This window comes from Eptesicus fuscus, chromosome 4 (assembly GCF_027574615.1).
Source record: "Eptesicus fuscus isolate TK198812 chromosome 4, DD_ASM_mEF_20220401, whole genome shotgun sequence".
Taxonomy (NCBI): domain Eukaryota; kingdom Metazoa; phylum Chordata; class Mammalia; order Chiroptera; family Vespertilionidae; genus Eptesicus; species Eptesicus fuscus.
The window spans coordinates 97310966-97333635 of NC_072476.1; the positions used below are offsets into that span (position 1 = coordinate 97310966).

General features: G+C 41.7%; 1 protein-coding gene across 1 annotated transcript in view; it reads right to left on the bottom strand.

The window, feature by feature from the left end:
• Positions 1–17357, bottom strand: part of FBXL7 (F-box and leucine rich repeat protein 7) — a 319066-nt gene extending 301709 nt beyond the window's left edge. Inside the window, exon 1 of the mRNA XM_008151665.3 lies at positions 16816–17357. Within this exon, the coding sequence (XP_008149887.1) occupies positions 16816–16852 (37 nt within the window). The 5' untranslated portion in view covers positions 16853–17357. The remainder of the gene's footprint in view (positions 1–16815) is intronic.
• Positions 17358–22670: the final 5313 nt, after the last annotated feature.

The following is a 22670-nucleotide window of genomic DNA, read 5'->3' on the forward strand; positions in this document are numbered from 1 at the left end:
TCTTCCATCCCACTCATCCCCTTCAGCCAATTAGTCACCAAGTCCTTCTACCTTCTTTTCATCACTGAAACCCACACCTTCATCCTGCTCTCAGCTGCTCCCACCCCACACTACTGGTGGGATATCAATGGGGTTCAATGAATAGCATCCCCTTCTCCTACCCAAGTTAAAAAAAAAATGAGGAAATAATAAAGAAGCCACGGCAGATAGAAAGAAAAATGGCACCTCTATTTCTAGGAACTTTAGTTCAGAGGTTGTGGTTTTAGGTCTACAGCCAAGTGGCCAATACTGAACCCAAGTGTTGGCAGCATGAGACCAAAGCTGGTCTCCCCTTGGGCAGAAGAACTTCCCCCCAAGGGCAGCTGCTTCCCAAGAGAAAAACAGGATGGAGTTGAGCTGTTTACTTGATTTCTCCAAAATTTATCCATCAGGGAAGTACTCTAGGACTGTTGTAATATTAATGAGTAGAAACAGCAATCCACACACTTCTCCAGGGAACTCTCTAAGTCTCTCCCAGGCTGCCCTGCTAAACACGTGCCACCGGCTTCCTCCTGCCATCCACCTGCCTACACGATGCTTTCTTGACCATGTAACCTTGCCTACCTCTCCAGGTGTGAGGCTCATCCTCTCCTCCCTCATAGCTAACCCACTGGCCCCTGCCTCCTTATCTGACCTTCTGTTTTTCCCTCTACCTCCTTCTCAGCCCTTACTCATCTTTCCAAACTCAATTCAAGCTCATCTTAGATCATTAGTCCTTGTGAACATCCCCAGTAAAGCTCACACAGCCAGGTTGGTGTTCCCATCACATGCTTACTTGGCCACCTATGGCTACTCTAGTACTTTATTATATTCCATCCACTAGGTCCCTTAACTCAAGAACTATTTCTTATAGTTTTAACCCCCCGATACCAACTACAGATTCTGGTAAATGAATACCTACAATCAGCAAAACAGGACCACATAAGAGTTATTGAGATGTCTGATTTCAGTGCTAGAGTTGAACAAATGGATCAGACAGATAAATGGTCTCTAGACCCATCTGCAGTCAATTCTGAGTTATAGCAGCATAACAGCACTGAACAAATTCCAAAATGGCTCTTCAAAAGCAGCACCAATAGCAATAGCTGTGAACTATAAGCTTGTTTTTGCTCCTCTGCCAACTAGCTACATGCTATTGGTCAAGTCACTTTAGCCTATTGGGCTTGATTTCCTAATCTATACAATGAAAGGAATAAACAAGGTCCCCAAGCAGAAAACCAGTGCATGTCTATTAACTTTCTGCTGAATATTCCCTTTTAAGGACAGTCAGCATTCCCAAGAGGAAGATGATTTTCCCAGCAGTGGCATCCTGCCCTTGACCCCTGCCAAAATAGCATTCTAGTCCAGCTCTTCCATTGTCTTATGTTGCGTTCCCCAGTAAACACTCTCTGAGATGATCTAAAGTGCAGACAGTTTATAGGGAAGTACCCTCAGGACCACACATATGAAAGGCAAGGGAGAAGGTAGATTGCACAGAAACAACAGTTGGTCTGTGATGCATTTGTAATCAAGGACTCAGCCAATTCAATGGGGAGTTCTAGACTAAAAATGGTCCTTCAGAGTGGTCCCAAATTGTACCCCACTCAACTAGTCATTGGATGGGGGCTGTTCCCTTACCCTGAGTAAGAGTAATTTCTGGAGAGGTTCTGGGCTGTAAGCCATCAGTGACCAATCTCTATGAAGCTAGGGGTATGAGTGGGTTATTGCTGGAGGGGCTAACTGGACAGAGAAGTAGGACAGCTACTACATTCACCCCAAATATTCTGAAAGTAAGAAAAAGAAAAGCATGGTGAAGAAGAAATAGATGGATTAAAAGGAAACAGCTGAACTAAGAAAATCAATTTTGGTATCCTAGAGCTGTGCTATCTGTTTGATGTTGGCAAAGTTGTTTTATTTCTTTATGCTTCAATCTCTTTCTCTGTAAGGTGATCAGAGGTCACTTTCACCACTCAAATATCCATGATTCTATTCCATATTTCATTTTTGGACAATGTCCAAAGTCCTTCTGTTACCTACCTCAAGCCTTACAATTAGCACTGAGAAGGGGAGAGGGAACCCCACACATAACAAAAATCTCTAGTCGCATTTGAAATGCAGCTTCATTAAGCATGAAGAGATGACCAGCAGTAGCAGAAAATGAAATCTACACACATCAGTGGACACACAGCAACCCCAGATTGAACTGGATTTGCAGGCAACAGCTTGGGGATTTTGACATTAGACTGAATACAATTATTCAGTTAGTTGTAGCTTTATTACCCATGTTTCCCCTTGTGAGGCAATTTTCCTTATTGGAAGTAAAGCAACCCCAACCAATGCATTTAAAAATGAGACTTTTCCTGTTCTTATTAGCCTGTATCAAAGAAATGACTATTTGAAGTACAACCCGGGGAAAGAAATTGGCTCCTTATTGCACAGTTCATGTTGTTATGGCTTTCGGAGTGGAGAAAGACTCCCCAAGGAAATACTGTCTCTCAAAACAAGCTAGCAGGGTAATCAACAGGAGAGGCCTTTCCAGAGAGACAGAAAATAGGGAATATTATTAAAATATAAGTAAATAAGCAAAATAGGTGCAAAACAAGATGTGACCTGTAAGCTGTTCAGGACAGAAATGTCATCTTAAAACTTACTTCCATAGTCATATGCACAATATTGTCCAAATGGGGTTATATAAATCTTTCCAACCAACACAGCAGCTGCTGATCCTTGACATATGAATGTGTCCTATACATCTGAATTTATACTCTAGCACTTTAAACAAATGTCCACCAGGCCTAGTATCATGCAGAGTAAAATTCCCACCAATGAGATATTACAATATTTATTCATCTGAACTGGACACACATTCAGGTAAATGAACTAAAACACGCAGTTCCAAGTGGATGGATATCATGTCAAGAACCATTTCAAGCCCAGCCACCATGGCTCAGTGGTTGAGAATCAATCTATGAACCAGGAGGTGGAGGTTCCATTCCTGGTCAGGGCACATACCCAGGTTGTGGCCTCGATTCCCATTTGGGGGCATGCAGGAGGCAACCAATCAATGATTCTCTCTCATTATTGACATTTCTATCTCTCCTCTCCTCTCTCTGAAATCAATAAAAAATATATTTTAAAAAATTAAAAACCATTTCAAGTCCTTTGTTCATAAAGTTCAGTCACCTTTATCCCAAGTTCCAGCTCAGAATAGCTCATGTGTTGGACTATGTACTTCTTCTTTTGCTTGATTCTTATGGTAACCCTTTGTCTGACACTGTTCCTCTAACAGATACCTTGTTATTAAAGAAAAAAATGATACTTTAATTTTAAATGAATTTCTGAAATTCCTTATAGAATATGTATTTCTCTCCATTTACAAACAAGGATGTGAGAAACATTGGACTTTGTTTAACTGATAGCAAAGGGTTAGTTAAATATAGTCTTATATATGTGTACATGTCCATACACCTTACAGCTCAATAATGTCTTTCTTTTTTTCCAACTTGATTATTTCACTTCTGATTTTAATTATGTGGGAAGCCAGAGATAGAAGCTCTACTAGAAACTATTCCTAGCACACCAGACACATATGAAAGTCAAGGAAGAAGGTAGATTGCATAGAGCCAGCAGTTGCCGTGGCTCAGGGGAGCAGCCACACAGTGATAAAATTATTATAATTTTATCCCATCAGTAGAGGAATGGATATAAAAGCTGTGGTACATTTACACAATGGAATACTACATGGCTATAACAAAGAAACTCTTACCTTTTGTGAAAGCATGAACGGACCTGGAGATTATTGTGCTAAGCAAAATAAGCCAGACAGAGGAAGACAGAGATCATAGGATCTCATTTACATGTGGAATCTACATAATGAACAAAATAATTTTTATTATCTATATATATCAAAGGCTAAGCAACCATCCGACCGTCCGACCAGTAGCTATGACGCGCAATGACCACCAGGGAGCAGACACTCTGACCAGTAGCTATGATGTACACTGACCACCAGGGGGCAGACACTAAATGCAGGAGCTGCCAAGCTGCGGTGACTTGGCAGCAGCGGTTCTCGGGTGACGCACCCCGGAACCAGAGAGAAGGGAGCCTGATTCTGGGGTGCGGCACCCGAGCACCACGCTCTCGCAATCCAGGGGATGTCAGAGAGCCAGTTTTGGCCCAATCCCCACAGGCCAGGCCGAGGGGCCCCACCTGCCAGAGGGACCCTGCTCACTCCACAGACACCCCACGAGCCATGGTGCTGCCCCAGGTATGGCCAGCCAGGGAGGGACCTCGGGAGGTTGGCTCCAGGGTGTGTCCAGCCCGTCTCATCCAGTCCCACCCCTCTGGCCACTTTCTAATTAATTTCCTTTCAATGTGCATGAATCTGCACTGGGGCACTAGTTTTATATAACAAAAAAGATTAAAACAGAGATGTGATAAAGTAGTTTAATATACAGGGCGTCCCAAAAAAATGTATACACACTTTAACAGCTGATAGCTCAATTGATGGTTCCTTCTTTTCAGATTTAACCCATTTGAATTAATTATTATTCAAAGTGTGTAAACATTTTTTGGGACACCTTGTATGAATTTAAAAAGATTCATAATCCTATGACCTTTTATTCCAGAGAGAGAACACAGAAACAAAGGAATGATTAATTTAAAGTTCAAATTTTTAAATTGAGTTCTAGATTAATGATTTACTTAAATTGACATATAAACCCAATTTCTAATCAGTTAAACAAATATTACTGAACAATGTGATTTTCGATAAAAATATACAGTAACATCCTACTCAATACTAATCACTGAAAATAGATGTCGACAATACCGTAAAAAAGTGAAGCTGAAAAGTCTTTAGCAATGCTAAAAGTACATTTTTTTTCCTTAAGTACACAAATTAAACTATTTTCATCCATAAGAAGGTGGAACCACAATGTTAAAAATAACAGTCCAAGTTAGAATATCCTCAGAAGAAAACATGTCCAGAGAAAAAAAAAATTTTAAGAGTAAAATATCAAAGTCTAAGAAAAGTTCACTGAAAACATGATAGGGTTTTCATAAGCTTTTTTTAGATCCAATAAAGATCATGGCTTCAGATTCATCTTCATGTGATTGTCTAACAAAAATATATTGAGGACCTATATGAGAACAGGGTAATATTCACATCAAAGTGAGCATGTGGTAGGATGAGCAATGAATAAATACAAAGGAACAGAAAACAAATAAAAAATGTTAGAAATTTAACTAGAAGACAGAATTAAAAGTAAAGCAATTAAAGACTAAATGAACAGGATGAGTTTCTATCACAACCATGATAGAACCTCAATGACTTTTGATATCAACTCATCCTAAATGGCTTGTCCCAGAACCTAGACCATTCTAAAGCCCTCTAAGAAATGTGCTTATTCAATAGCAAATGACACAAATATCAAAGGGAATGAGGACTTCTGTGGTGCTGAGGGTCCCCAGTTTCAGAGCTGATCCTCTGATCTTCCCGGCAGTAAAATAATTACATCATCACCAGTGGAGGTTTTCAGAGGACAAAAATGCCCCTCAAAGCCCCAGCTGAGTTTTATTGACCAGCAAGTGGACTTTAATGAACAATGTCATTTGTCATAAACATTTATCTAACAATAATTCACTCTGCAGTCTCATTATAATAATTTTATCACTGTGTGGCTGCTCCCCTGAGCCAGGGCACAATTCTGTGGCTGAAATGACCAATAGGGAGCCAGGCTTCTCTACTTCTAATAGAGACACAAAAGCTATTAAAGGACATATGATTGTGGAATCCCACTTGCATCCTTGGATGTAAGAAACTTAAAATACTCAAGAATACCTGATGATAATCCTCTAGCATAATTATATTCTTACTAAAGGCCCAGTGCACAAAATTCGTGCACTGGGGGAAGGGGGGTCCCTCAACCCAGCCTGCCACCTCTCACAGTCCAGGAGCCCTCAGGAGATGTCCTACTGATGGCTTAGGCCCGCTCCCTAAGCCGCAGTCTGGCCTCCCTCTGCGGGCTGATCAGGGGAAGGCGCCACCCCCATCACCCCACTGCTGCTGCCATTGCTGCCACCAAGGTGTTTTCATCAACATGGACTCCAGTCCCTTCACCACAAAAAAATGACAACTTTCTTTAGGCATTTTCAAGATGTCTCTTTCATAGGATATGACATTTTTCTTTTCTTTTTTTTTTTTTTATCCTCACCTGAGAATATTTTTCCATTGATTTTTAGAGAGCGTGGAAGATAGAGGGAAAGACAGAGAGAAACATCAATGTGAGAGGGACACTTCGATTGGTTGCCTCCTGCATGTGCCCTGACCTGGGCCCCAGCCAGGGAGGAGCCTGCAACCTAGGTACATGCCCTTGATCAGAATCGAACCCGGACCCTGTGGTCTGCAGGCCGAGGCTCTATCCACTAAGCCAAACCAGCTCAGGCAGGATATGACATTTCTTAGCCCCTCCAGCAGCGGACCTTTATTTTTTCCTCCAGGAGTGAGGTGGAAAAACCCTAGATCACCTTCTTGGATTCTTATTACCCAAGTTACCAAGAACACTGCCAGTGGCATACTGGGAGCTTAGCCAATGAGCGGTCAGAAAAGGTGTTTCCTCTGCAGCTCACGTGCAGCGGCGGGCCTGCTGGGGCTGGGCAGCGGCGGCAATGGTGGCTTGGGCATGCCCCCCTGCCTCCGCTCTGGGGCTGTGCCATTTGTGGCTTGCCTCACAGGGCTAGCAGTCCTGTCCTGCCCATCTGTGCGAGCAACCGCCTCCTGAGCCAGTCATGACTGTTTCGGCGTCCTGGCTAATTTGCATATTACCTCTTTATTTAGATAGATAGATAGATAGATAGATAGATAGATAGATAGATAGATAGACACAGATTTTCTTATAGCACTTAAAGAAGAGTGGTGGTATCATGGAAAGTGTACTTAATTTAGAATCACAATAACCTCATCTAATGTTCACTATCAAATTAAGGCAAGTCATCTAATTTTCAAAGGCCTCAGTTTCCCCACCTTTAAATTGGGGATAATGATGGACACCCACCCCAAAGTCCCTGTGATGATAAATGAAATTAATTTCTGAAATGCTTTATAGTTTCCAAAGCAATTTCATGGACAAATCCATGAAGGAATCTCCCAGGGGCTGGCCAAAGGGCAAAATTTCAAGTAGATATTGGAATAATTCCCCATAATAATGGCTGTTTCAAATTCATAGTTTTGTTACTGTTGTTGACACTATTACAGATGTCCTCATTCCTTCCCCCTTTCCCACCTCCACCCAGCCCCGGATTCCCCCTCTGGCCTTTGCCACACTGTCATCTGTGTCCAGGGGCTATGCATATATATTCTTTGACAAATCCCTTCACCTTCTTTCATCCAGTTCCCCCTGTCACCTTCCCCTCCTATCTCTGGCAGTCTGTTCCATGTATTCATGCCTCTGATTCTATTTTGTTCATCAGCTTATTTTGTTCATTAGATTCCACATGTAAGTGAGATCATATGATCTCTGTCTGGCTTATTTTGCTTAGCATAATAATCTCCAGGTCCATCCATGCTGTCACAGATGGTAAGAGTTCTTTTTTTTATATAGCTGTGTAGTATTCCATTGTGTAAATGTACCACAGCTTTTATATCCATTCCTCTACATGGGCACTTGGGCTGTTTCCAGATCTTGGCTATTATAAATAACACTGCTATGAACCTATCAAATCTATAGTTTTAAAACCAGAAGGAAGTATAAGATATGAATTATAAACTATTTACTAGGAAAGAAACATGCACCTTTCTCTATCCTGAATTAGCTTTGGTTTTTGGAAGGTACCAAGGCTATTCCAGGTAAAGGGCTGCCCCAGAACCAAGTTCATAACGCTCTGGAGAATCTGGAAGACAGCCTCTCAGCTCTACGTTGTGCCCTGTGGACTCTAAAGAATATGCTAATTGTTTTATGTGCTAAAGTTATTAAAGACACTAGATAGCCTGCCAATTCGTCAGAAGACTGATACCTAATGAGCAGTTAATTTATCCTTGGGAGAACCAGGTAAAATGAATTAAAAGTTTCCTTCAAAAGATGTCATTTTTTGGTCACCTAATCCATAAAACATGTCTTTGTTGTACTGGCTACTTCTCCATCACTGCAATTCTTTGAAGCACACAAACAAAACAAAGACTGGGAAAAATTTTGGCTGCAACAGCAATGACAAGGTAGAGGGGTCATGGGCACCATAGGAAGGGGTGTAGACTCCAGCACAGTCACAGGGAATTTAGGCATGACTGGGCCACTCACCAGCTGTGTACCATGGGCAGGGGTTAGCCTGCCTCTATGCTTCTGTGTGGACATCTTTTTTTTAAATATATTTTTGTTGATTTCAGAGCAGAAGGGAGAGGGAGACAGAGATAGAAACATCAATGATGAGAGAGAATCATCGATCAGGCTGCCTCCTGCACGCCCCCTATTGGGGATCGAGCCCAAAACCCGGAGAGATGCCCTGACCAGGAATTGAACTTGTGGCCTCTTGGTTACGGGGCTGACACTCAATCACTGAGCCACACCTGGCTGGGCTGTGTTGACATCTTTAAAATGGGGACATCAGAGCCCACTTTCCTGGCTGCCATGAAATATACATGTGTATAACGTGCTCAGTGGGGGAAGTGGCACCTAGTAAGTGCTCAATAATTATTAATTAATATTACTATAATGACCAAAAATGTAATAAATTTGATAATAACCATGCCAACCAAATATCTATTATTAATATTTTTGTTCTGAGAGCTAAGATAGTTTTAAGAAAAAAGAAGTGAGTACAACATTGAGTCTGCTCTTTATATGTGAAGGCAATCAATGCTCTAATTCCCATGCATTGGATTGGTTCTTCTCCCCTCCCTTGTTCTTATTGTCTTCCATCCACTGCATCCTTAGTCACAGGCCTATTCTTCTTCCTGAGGTCTGAACTACCTCTGACAGTTGGAACCGTTAAGACCTGGCCTGAGTCTTAGATTGAACTCAGATAACCCCACAATTTGACTCAAGTTCTCAAATGGGTCAAAGGGTTCAACTGCACCTATAAGTAGCTTTTCCTGACTTCGCCAGGCCAAAAATGAGTTCCTTAAAGTCAGAAGGTCAGTCCACAAGCGTAAGAAAAATTGCTAACATTTTTCTCTAGAAATTTTGATTCTCTTTCCACTGCTATATCTGCCCAGGGGGGAAATGCAGCAAAGGAATTTACCACAGAAAGAGTAGCAAACAAAAAAATATTTTAATAACATTTCTACACATTGCTCAGGGCTTCTAAAGTTACAATTACAAGTTCACACAGTGTTAACAACTGTTTTTCATTTTGTGGGAGGGTTAGAATTTAAATAGGAATTGATAGAATGAGCACACCTATTGCACAAACCTAGTAAAGATTTTCAGACACAGTCTCCACCTCTTTGACTATGGAATGGGGAGAATGTTGACCATGTGTCTATATTTCATTAGCAAGGAAAATTCAGAGATGGTTAATGAGTATTAATGTCCAAAGTGGGAAAGCTGGAATCTCTGGGGTACTAACTAGAATATATTGAAAGTATTCGCCCAGAGGCCTCCATTCTCTTTGGTGCAGTGTTGCAAGCGTGGGAAGAGCCCAGGTGTTTCTGCCCCTCCTTGAGGCTTTCCAAGGTCCTCACTTACAGAACCCGCAGGAATCACTTTTCATGAAGTAGACATGAAAAACAGAACATGAAGATCTGAGGGAACAATTAGAAGAAGTCTCTTAACAAAATGTTTCAATTTCCCCAAAGGTGTACACTCCTCCTCCTCCAATTTACCTGCTTTGTTATGGTTTTGGTTTAGAACTCACGTGCATCCTTTAGGTATTCGTTATTTAGACAGTAGTTCTATTCTTCCATACACTTCCCCCTTATCACTTATAGCCACACTTAGCACATTGCTGAAGTGGACTCCTCCTGTGAGTGAGCCCCTACCTTCTTCCATTTGCTCACTTCAGTAATCTCTAGATAGAATAAGACTTGCTCTAAAAGTTTAGTGTCTAACTGAGAAGCTGGGGAGGATGGCCAGTGATCTCAGGATGGCCAGTGATCTCAGAACTGGCCATCCTCCCCAGCTTCTCAGTTAGACACTAAACTTTTAGAGCAAGTCTTATTCTATCTAGAGATTACTGAAGTGAGCAAATGGAAGAAGTCCTCTACATTTCTATAACCAGAACAAAAAACATAGCTACATTCTGGGAAAGTTCAGTTGATACGAACTTTATCACCACCTGCTGCTCAGGGACGTGTGCTGAGCAAGTGTATCACTCTGTGTGGTTCTTGTCCATTTGTAGCTTCTGCTCAAATAGCACTAACCAATAACACCAATCAAAAGTCTTACATACAAAGTCAAAATATTTATTCAAGACATGGAATGTAAGCACAATTAAGGGTCTGGCTTCAAATTTAGTAGATGTACTTGTTTTAGGGTAATAATAAAAGTAATAGTAATGCTATAGGTAGAGTCTGCATCCGTTACTGCACTGAAAACAGAAGTCACTTATCAAACTCAATTTTTAGTGCAGGAGGTTATGTCCTGCAGAAAGCAGGGAAGTAAATAAAATCAGTGGATTTTCCCGTTAATACCTAAACATATCTAGATAGATATAAATATGTAGAAAGAAGGAAGATAATGAATTAACCCCAAGAAAGTTGGTTAAGGGGGTACTTTTAACAATTAAAATGCTAGAGATATATTTGAGGGAGAAAAAGTAGCCATATGACTTAGAACAAAACAATACCACTTTATCCAACATTAACACAGTCACACATGACAGAGAGTTTGCTAGGAAACTTGGTGTAAGGTTCTATGGTAGAACCCACCCGTACCCAATGCAGAAAATCTCTGGCACAACATCCTTTACTGTGATCACTGCCTTCCCATGTTAGGAGACTCACTGCCTTATTAGGGAGCCTATCTCAGATGGGGACAGCTCTCATCATTAGCTCCTCCTCAGACTTAGCCAAATCTACCTCCTAGTAACTTACATTTGTCTTTGTTCAGCACTCCGAAATCTAATTTTCCTCAAGACAGCTCTTCAAGTATTATTTTTAATGTATTACATTTTTAAACTCCATTTATTCCCTTCTTCATGATTCAGAGAATTTATTCGCTGTACAATTTATTCAACATGCTGTCGTGTATTTTAATACATCCCCAATGCCATCTTAAGATGCATGATATCTACAAAGTTCCATCAGTCAAAGATTCAAGCAAAGTTGTTTAAGCAGCTTTCAAGATACCAAATAGGTAAGGGCAAATTGGTAGATGAGAGGATAAATAAAGCCGTGTACCATTTACGCAAAGGAATATTACTTGGCCATAAAAAAGGAAATTTTTTAACTTTTTTTAGAAGCATGACTGGAAATGGAGAGAATTATGCTAAGTGAAATAAGCCAGTCAGAGAAGGACAAGTATCATATGATTTCACTCATATGTGGAATCTAATGAACAAACCGAATTACCAAGCAAAATAGAGACAGACTCATAGAGAGCAGGCTGACAACTGTGGGAAGGGACTACTGGATGGGGAAGGGGTGCTAGGAGGCAAGGGTGGAGGGATTGAGCAAAAATGAAAAAAAAAAAGAGAAAGAACTCATGGACCGGGACAACAGAGTGGTGATTGTGGGGAAATGGAGGAGGTGGAGGAGGGTATCGGGGAGTAAATGGTGATGGATGGAGACTTGACTTGGGTGGTGAACATACAATACAGTGTATAGAAGATGGGTTGGAGAATTGTGCACCTAAAACCTGTATAATTTTGTTAACCAGTTCCAACTCAATAAATTCAATTTAAAGAGTGATTATTAATTGCTCAAAATCAAGCCAGAGTTCACTCTGTTTCAAAGGGAAGAAGGAGTTAAAACGAAGTTTTTGTGAGTTAATTCCCCAAGGGGACAAAGAAAAGTTACCTCTCTTTTCTTTCTCTTATTTTAAACATGTAAAAGGATTCCCCAAATCTCTGAAAACATCTTCTTATTGTCAGATCAAAGATAGTATTGTTAGCTGTGCTAACGCTATGATTTGCATGGAACAGTGGAATCAATATGGCTTATCTTCTGATTTTTATCAGAATAAATTTATTTACTGGAAACAAAAGACAAAGACATACTTCTAACTAAGAATTAACAAACCTTTGGAGGTTTCCTTATATATCCAATAAATCAAGCAACAGCCACCTTTCATAGCAAGAAGAGCATGTCCTAGGCCTCCCCTACCCGACCCCAAAAACAGTCACAAAATGTCTCATAATTGGATAAAACGTATTTGCAAAGGCTCTAGGCAAAAAATTATGCCCTGTGGCCAGACTGATTTGTTCCATTGCATCTGACTATGGAAGACTGATGACACAACCCTTGCATAGAATATTCACCTCCGTATAACACAGTGGCTCAAAGTAACAGTCAACATGCTCCATGAATCCTCAAAGGTCAGGTTCTCACTTCTTTTATATCTTGGTCTACATACCAAGTTTTCAATAAGGCCCACCACAATGATCTATCTAATTAAAATTGCAACACCTTCTTCCTCCCAACTTTGAATAATCTTAATCTGACAATTTTCTTTATTCAGAAAATTTAGCTACTTAGAATGAATCCCAAGATTTACTGAATTATCCTATGGGTGTGTACGCATGTTAATCATTCCATTTTCCCTCCACACACACACACACACACACACACACACACACACACAAAGACAAGATTGTTTACAGGACCAGATCTTTAGCTATTTAATGATATATCCCAAGAATCTAGAAGAGTTCCTGGCACATAGTAGGAAATAAATCAACGTGCATTAGTTGAATGAATGAATAAAGGACTCTGGACTTAGAATGACATGGCCCTGAGTCCCAATTCCACCTACACTAGCTGGAGGACCTGGGAAATGACCATCCTCTCTGCAGCTGTGTTTCCTCATACATAAAATAAGGACCTTAGAAGTGCCTTCCCCATAGGACCCACATGAGGCTTATATGAGTCAATGCATGTCAAGGACTTAGGATCATGCTTGGCCATAGTAAGCTTTTAATAAATGTTAGTTGCCATTGTTATTATTATTTCAAGGTATGTTCCCCACGGTCATAATGGATTTGTGATGATTTATGTGCTCAGGCAACTGGCTCTCCTCATATCTGAGGTCACAGATCTGTGATTGGGAAAAAGGACCCAAGGATCTTCATAGAGCAGCAGAGCTGCCAAGGGTCACACCCCATCAGTGTGGCCTCATCAGCTGCAATTCAATAACACACAGGATTTTGCAAAGGAGCTGTTAAGAGTGTAAGTGCTACTGTCTCAGACCTGCTGGAGTAGAGTAAACATAACAATGAAACCAATGAGTAAGTGAGGGTAAGGCTCAGAAGCCTTAAAAGGCAGGGAAGGCAGCTCCTCTCTTCCTACTTGAACAGAGTTTTGTTTATTTGGCTGAACTAGCGTCAAAGCTAATGGTTCTGATGGCTTTGAATCATCCACCACCACTCACTCTGTGGACTTCTACACAGGGGCTGAAACTCACACTTTATGAAAAGAGATAAAGGGGGCGGAAAACAGCCCTCTGTTAAAGAATTTACCAGAACATACTCATCATTTAGACATTTGCTTATGTTTCTAGAAAGCTAATGATCAGAAATGGGAAGGTAAGTTTTTCCTTGAGCAAAATCCCAGTCTACGTAAAGGTTGCAAATTAAATCATTAACCTAAATGTTCACTAAGTATTTAGGAAAACAAAATACTTGGGAAACACTTATTATTGATTTACAGGGATTTCAGAACTGATTAAGTTAAGAAAGGAGGTAACAATGAGTGAGGAAGACAGAGATGAAGGGTAAACAGAATGACAATAGCAAGAGGGGCATTTACTGATTTCGAAGCAATCATAGTCTTAACTTCCCTATTTATTATAACATGTCTCCCCACAAGGCTAATCTCCGCTATTAAATTTGTCCCTTAAGAGCAAAATAAAATGAACAACTACATGCTCAAGAATTATTAGATCATGACAAATCAGGCCAAAAGGAATTTCTCTCCTCACTCTAGAGGAGAAAGACCCCAAGATTTGGGGGAATTGAGCAAGGTCACGGTAGCTAAGTTGAAGCTGGAATCAAATTTCCAGACTCCCAAGTCAATGCTCTGCCCTGCACTGGAACTTCCCCGAACTCCAATGTGCACGTGATAAATGATTCAGTAGTTCCAGGAGGAACCCAAGATTCTACACTTCTGACAAGCATCCCGGTGGTGCAGAGGCCGCTGGATTACACTGAGCAGCGAGTCTCTGCCCCATTTCACCTGCTAAGGTAAGTCTGGGGACAGGTTTTCTGTTGTTTTAATGAAAAAAGGTGTCTTCCAGGAACAAGAGAAAGTAGGTTGCAAATGAAATGCTGAAGTTTTAAATGTTGTAATAACTCAACACTGTTGTAAAATTTACGGGGGTTCCCATTTACATGGTGGTGTCGAAGGTAAAATATATACTTAAATTGCAAATTTTTAAAGTATATACAAACATCAGTGTATTAGAGTCGAGCGATCTCAATGCATTCTATGGATACGCATTTATTGGTTATTTCCCCTTTATGTTTGAAATACACCATGCCTAAATTGCACTAAATCTACTAAAACTGTCTTACTTCTGCCTCCGATGACAATAGAGATACCATGTTTAGGGGTTGCTTTCACTTGCTTTGAGATTTTACGGTTTAGAACAGAAAGATGGCACTGACACATCAAATTCCAGAAGGCTTATCTTCATAGATGTTACCTTCCATTAACACAGAGGGACACAATTGACCACTTGTGTTAAAACCCTATTTAGGAGAGACCAGGTGTAACTGGAGGAGAAAAGATTGAAATCCTTGTTACTTCTGTATCTCTATTTCCACCTCACCTATCCGAGGACTCTCCATGCATTTGAAGAGAGTTGATGCAAATAAACACAATATGTCCTCTCCTGCCAAAATTCAGTTAACCTCCCCAACCTTCCTATTGGTCTCCTGGAATCAGCTGAGCCCGAGGTTCTTCCTATAAAACGACCTAAATCTGATCCCAGTAAAATTTCACTTCAGCTGAAGTGAAAATGCAGAGGTAGCATTTACGGATAACAGCTGGAGAACATTAGTTCTCTGTCTCTCCTTTGCTCTCCCAAGGGTTGAAAACTCTGCTGTTCAGACAGGAAGTCGTCATACACCACACACTGTACAATACGAGAACGCTGGGATATACGGACAAGTTGCAGAGGATTAGGGGGAGTGTGCAGGGGTTTTGTTCAAGAACCCAGAGCAGCAACTCGGCATACTTCTTAGGGTGTCCTTCCCGCCCATAGTATTCAAGTAGCACAATGTATGCACACCCAGAACTGACAAGCATACACTCCGCTCCCTGAAAGCCTTTAATAACTCGGAATAAGAAGGCTCCATCTTCCATTTTCGACAAGCTTTTAAAACATGAACTCCAAGAAGTTTGGGGGGAGTGGCTAAGATTCTCCAATAATCTTTCCTGGCATCCTTTCAAAGTTGCTATCTAAAAAGACCACCTTTTAACTTTTTTAAAAATGAAATTGTCACCAAAAAGAATCTCTCACATAACTGCCCAGAATAAGGAAATATATGTATTTCACGTACATGTGGAATTCAAAACATGATGATCTGGGAGAGAATGATTTGAACAAAAGGCTCTTGTGGCTATGGAGTTTTGGCGTGTGTTTCTGATTGCTCTCTGCTGTAATCTCACAAAGCTACTGAGCAGGAACAGGGTCACAAACAAGGGGAGCGACATCCACCAAGTTTCGGGTAGGATGATAGGAGTTTCCCAAACACCACCGGCTGAATAGCCTTCTCTGCATTCCTACCGTCTGCAGGCTCTGAACCGAGTCTGTAACCGCCCGTCCTCTGGAGGCGGGCTGTAAAACCGACCCTGGCTCTTCCACGCCCCTCTAGCCAAGTTCACGAGGGACCCACCTTCCTAACTTTTGAACTATGAAAATGCCTTTGCCATGCGCATATCGGGAGCATGCTGTTAATCAATGGGGTGAGAACCCTACAGTTTTATGCGAAGCGAGGGAGGAGGGGCGAGGGGGAAGCCAACCCACACATCCATCATCATTTTAGGAGGAGGTGGAGTTTAAAGTTTCTCCAACTTCCAAGTTCCCACTTGACAGGCAATATTTCTGTGCAATTTCCAGCCCCATGGAACAGATGGTCCTTTGCCCGTCTTGAGCCCGGAGAGAATCAGACAAAGCCCCCTGCCACTCCCCGCCTCACGGGGGCCCAGCGGTGGTCAGTTTCACGAAGCTGTCACCCAGGGGTCCGTGAGCAGAGAATGGAAACTTAACTCCTTTTTTCAGGAGTTTTTTTTCCTGCTACCGGAGAGCGGACTGGAGCACAAAGGCCTGAGAAAGTTTTCACTTCGTTATTTCTTTGAAAAACGTTCTCCACCATCTGCCAAACTATCATCCTAAATCCAGACGCCCAGGGTGGGAAAGTTGAGGCACAGGCATTCAGAAACACCACGGCATTGCAACTTGAGCCGTCCCAAAGACAACCTGGGAAGTTGCTTAAAAGGACACCCCTGCTTCCCCCGTCCCTGGTGGGAAAGCATCCTCGGGGCGCCCGAGCACTCAGTGCCCAAAGGGAAGGTGACGGCCGGGACCGAGTGCCAAACGGGTGTGCGCCACCGCTGCGGGCGAGAACCTTCCTTCCCAGACCCGAGGGCGAGGAGAAAGGAAGGGGGGCGCGATCCGGGAGTGTGAGGACGGGCGGCCCACTCACCCTCACTGCCGTACTGTTTGCCATTGTTCGCGCCCATCCTGCCGCCGTCATGCCCGCCGTCTCCCGGGACACTCCATAGCTGGGGCGCACCGCCTGCGCGCTCCGCCCGAGGAAAGCCCGTCCGACGGGACCGTTAGCTGCGCATACCCCACGCTCCGGGGCCGATGTCCGGCTGGGAGCGGCCCCTGCACTCCGATGGGAGGGGGCGCTCGGTCCCCTCCTGGCACCCCCAATGGTTCCGGGTGAGGCCAGGGGCAGCCGCCGCTCTTAGAATCCGCGATCGCGGCCGGCGGGCGCAACGCCGCGGAGAGCCCGCGCCCTGGGGCCGCCCAGAGGCTCGCCGCGCCGCCGCCGCCGGGTCCCCATTCGCCCGCCCCGATCCCCCTGCGGTGGGCGCTGAGCCGCACGGGTGGCCGGGCTCCCCGGATCGACCGCCTCTTCCCGGCGCCCTTGCACGCCCACGACTTCCCCCGGGATGGGCGCGGCGGCCACTTGTTGCGGGTGCCCCGACCCAGCAGAGACTCGCGGCCCGGCGCAGCTCGCCCGCGGGCCGGACTTTTGTTAGCGCCAGGCGCCTCCTCTCGCCGCCCAGCGTCAATCACAGCTGGAGCCCCCGGGAGGAAGGCCGGACCGGAGATGCGCGGCCTTTTAAAGGGGCAGCGCTCCTTTTTGGGGTTCTGGCTCTGGGCCCCAGCCTCCGCGCGGGCCCTCGCGCCACCCGCGAACCACTCTGAGCAAAGGAACGTGCTCTTGGCTGCATTCACTATTGTTCCTTTACGGGCTTGGCCCTCAATGTGTAAGATGAGCTTCCAGGCGTCGTTTGAAATCCCTTGGCTTTGCCTGCAAATATGGCCTATCTTAGGTGCAGGGGCATTTAAAACAAACATGCCTCAGAGTCTGATTGTATCTGGCAATCTCAGGAATATATGCTGGCATCCTCCTGGAACGTTTGGGACTGAGGCGGAGAATGGAAGAGAGAAGGAGGGAAAACTTGAGGGGAACTTAGCAGGGAGTCACTGGGGAGCCAAAGACATTCCCGCCCTGGTGCGGGAGGTTTCCTGGCTCAGAACTTTTTAAGAGCTTCCAAGCCAGGAAGTGTATTTTCTCCCTGGTTCTATGATTCCTTTTTTTAAGTATTATCTTGTGGTTGATGTTATTCTTTGTTTAATACATTACTACCTTTTCTTGGAGATTTATATGGCACTTCTAGAGCCTTAAAATGGCCTTTTGGTGTTCCCTCCTTGAAATGGAAAAAGAAAATTCTTCTTAATGTTTTATTTCCTTTCCATGTAAATACCTGGAATTTTGTAACATTGCATCTCAGTAAAGACCAGGACATTCCCAGTGCAAATGTCTGTGTAGGGAGGCAAACACATAGCAGTTTCTCCCTATAGGTGTTAGATGTTTTGAATTAAATTAAACATATATAATGATATATAGGGTGTCCCCCCAAAAAATGTATACACACTCTTTGAATACTTGCAAAGGAAGTGTTTATTAAAATACATTTCATTTTCAAAAAGCTATCAGCTGTTAAACTGTGTACACATTTTGGGGGACACCTTGCATGTTATATAAGCACAGATGATAGCTGCATGGAATACCAAGATTTTTGTAATTACCTGTTTCTTAAAAGGCTTGCAATCATATGCAGAGATTGTTAGTGATTTGACTTCCTACGGATTCTATTTGGGTAATTTCCTTTAATTTGGTACAGTTTTCTTTCTTAAACATCATGCACCAAAAATGTTAAATCTTGATTTCTTGTGCAGGAGAGATTATGCATTGAAAGAAAAAAATCATAAAATTATCTGTTTTACAGGACAGGATTAGTTTTGTTGTACTGGTAACATTTCCATTGTCCCAGTGCAATGAGATTAAGGGCTGAATTGTAATTCATCTTTTCATAACTAGAATCACTGCCTGGCCAAATATATGTGCTTTCCATGTCTGTTGAGTTCAATTAAAATCCTGTGACATGAACCCTAAGTATATATGGATGTCAAAAATGTGGAAGAGTTAAATAAGTTTTCAGATTACACCTAAAAGTATAAACCCAATCTAGAAATGAGGCAGAGTCTACATTATCTTCATCCAAAGCGGGTTTCCGCTCACGTGATCCTTGAGATTTTTCCATCGCCATTCAAGGAAGTTCCATTGAAGAGCACCCAGGATAAAGCAGTTGAACAATGCAGCTCCTCTTGACATTTTCGTGTGTAGCAATTGACAACTTGATTGTTTGTATGCGTCTGTCTCCCTGATGCTCTCAGTCTGAGGTCTACAAATTAGGAAACTGACGGTGGAAGAAACAGGCTCAACCAGTTTAAATATCTAGAATCACTAGATTGGTTAGTGCCCGATGCACTCAGATTCTTAGGTTCTCTCTTCCCAACTCCACCACCTCTCTTGACCTGGCCACTATTTATCTTGGAGTCATTGTTTCCATTATTGTTGTTGTTGTTGTTGTTGTTGTTGTTGAGTCACCTTCCAGGGTTTCTAATATCAAAGCAAAGTTAATAATGAAAAGTAAATTGTGGTGACTAATTACATTTATTCCCTTTGAAATTAAAGCCTATAAATATTTTACCTATCATAAAGGGAGATAATAACAATCCCATTTAAGAAATTCCAGTTTGAAACAAAATAGAAAAATAAACTTAACTTATAACATCCTTCTGATTATTAAGTATATGTTGTCATAGTCACTATAAATACTTGGGAAAAAGCATAGTTAAACAAAAAGAAAGAAAAGCACTATTCCTGTTTAAAATAAAGGTATCCTGGGCAAGTGAGGGTCCATGCTCAGGCTGTTTTGAATTGTGTTTTGCATGTCTCAATTAATCAGGCAGTGCTCTAGGTTCAACTTTATGGATGAGGATACTGAGGCTCAGAAAAACTAAGTAAATCCTATAATGATGCACAGCAAAATTGGGACCAAGATTCATTTGCAAAGTCTATGATGTTTCTCACTACTTAGCCTCATTTTGGACTAAGCCCAGCTTTCAGCAGAGGTATATATGTTTAATTTAATAAAGAGTGAAACATTTTTGGCGTCTGTGAAATTTAATTGGGTTTCAAAACAAACATTTATTATGCAATATGAATCTTCATATCATAATGATGAGTGGCTAGATATTTTAGATATTTTAATAATTATAAAGTAAATAGATAGCTTAATAGGATGGGTATTTTATATAGGACTCTTGAAACTCTGTCTCCTCAGCTCTGAGAAACAAAATAGTCACTTTTCTGTAATTAAAAATATTACAATATTCACACACTCTGACAAAATGTTATACTGCACCCTTGATTCTAAATTTAACATATAATTCCATATTGCTTTGTCACTGGTCCTTTATTAGGCAACTATCCTATATCAGAGGGCCACCAAAGACCCCTCAATAGGCCAAAATAGCATCATAAACTTTATATGCTTAGCTCAGCATATTGTAACATTCAGAATCCTAACACAACTATCAGGTTTCTTAGAACACAGCCAATTAGAAGCAAGGAATTATAAGGAATATTGCTCAACATATTGAGAAACTGTGAAAAGTTACAGCTTTTTATAGGGAGGGTGATGAGAAAAAAAAATCTCTATAGAGAAAATGGAAGAACTGAACAAAGAAAAAGCAGAAATAAAAAACAAATGAAAAATCTGGGGTGATATCATCATGTGTTATTGCTTTAGATAAAGTAATGATAGTGCTCATAACAAATAAATCTCCAAATTTTAGTAATCTGTATTAATACAATAGAAATTTAATTCTGGGTCATAAACCAGTTCAAGCACATGTTACTAATCCATTGGAGATTATTCTCCACATGGTGATTCAGGGATCCAGGCTTCTTCCATCATGCACATACAGCTGGCAGAAGATATAAAGGGTGAGTGAAAAAGTCATGCCACATCACATCTGCTCACATCCCACTAGTGAGAGCAAGTTCAATGGCTACATGTGGGATGCAAAGGGATCTGAGACATGTAGTCCCTGGCTGGCCTACTGTGCCCAGCAAACAACCCACACTGAGGAGGAGAAGTGATATTGGTGAATATGCATGTAGCTAACAGTCTTCAGTAGTCTCTGAAGATAACACTTTATTGTTCAACAATTCATACATATAACTATTATATTTCACACACTGTTGGCTGGCTCCCACAACACACACTTCCACTTCCTGTCTCCCTTGCCTTTCCCTTCTCTCTAGGTCAAAGGTTAAATACTTATTTTCCTAGAATCCCCAGCAGTTAAGAATGTCCATATGGCAATGTCCTGGCCATGGTGTAAGCAAAATTCACTAGGAGCACCTGGAATAGGTTTTGTTATTAAAAAAAAAAAAAAAATCAGAGATAGCTCTGCTACTATTTCTCCTCTCTTCTCCCTACCTCAACTCCACTGTTTTTTAACTGTGGTGGCCAGGAGAACTTAAGGGAAAAAAAGGACAAGAGAATTGTAATGATGGAGACCCAGAGTCCTGAAAACATAAAGCCACTGGGATATCGCCAGCAACCTCCTACTTCCAAACTCGCTGTGATGGAAGGATGGGAACTATCTTCAGCGCACTGTTACTTGGCTTTTCTGTTAGTTACAGCCAACGGCAAACTTAAGAGATGCACATTGTGTTTACTTGAGAAAGAAGAAAAAACAAATAACACAATAACATTTTCATTCATAATAATTAAACTATTAAAATGCATTGGTGCTTAAATGGGAATTTTTTAGTTATGTAGAAAATGTATACATACAAAACAGCACCTTTTTTACAATGCTGACCCCTTAAAATGGCACCCTCTTCACTTTCCATCACATCTAAATATACTATTGCATATGTGAGTAACACACATTTACTCAACATGAAGAAATAATACTTTCAATGTCTATATCAAGACTCAGTCTGCACATATAGCCAAAATCTTAGGTCATATAGGAAAGCTTTAAAATAACAAAGGAATATAGCAGCACATTTTCTCTCTCAAGTATGGATAATATAAAACTTTCCTGGAATTCAGTGTGACTTTAAAAATTTTTATTAGAGTTTATAATTTGTTTTAAGTAGAAACGTATGTATTTGTTCTCTGGTAGCAATAAATTAATTCCCTGCTATAAGCAGTCTTCACATGTGTGTTACCTTTCTCTGCAAAACTCAAAGTCTTTCAGTATTAGACTGCCCCCATTTCCAGCTATAAGTGGGCACCTGGGGTCTGATTAGAAAAGGTTGTGTGTCTTCAGCCTTGTGGTCTTGAGAGTCATGCAAACTAGGATGAAAGCCAATGGTTTTATAATTGGCAATTGCAGCCAGCTGCATACGGTTCCAGAAGGGTCCAGCATCCACAGCAGAATGCATTCATCAACTCAACACCATTCCAAGCTCTGGAGGTACAGGAGGGAATAAGGTAACACAGTTTCTGCTCTCAGGGAGATGGAACCATTGATGGTGGAGATAGACAACAAGCAGGTTCACATACAAAAAAAAATAATTTCAGATAGTGAAAAACGCTATGAAGAAAATAAGTCAAGATAATGGCATGTGGGAGGTGAGTTTTGTAGCAAGGGCTACTGTGGCTGGAGTGATCAGAGAATGCAATTTTATGGATGTGACATTTATGCTGAGACTTGAACAACGAAAGAATGTAGACATGTGGAGATTTGGGGGAAAGAATGTTCCAGATAGAGGAAACAGCAAATATAAAGTCCCTAAAACTGGAATGAGTGTGGTGCATGTCAAGGCCAGGGGCCAGTGTATCAGTCAGCTATTGCTATGATAATGTTCCATAACAGATTATCCCCCAAACTCAGTATATTCCTCTACGTCTTCCTCACAGGTCTGCAGTTCACTTGGGGCCATTTCAGTTC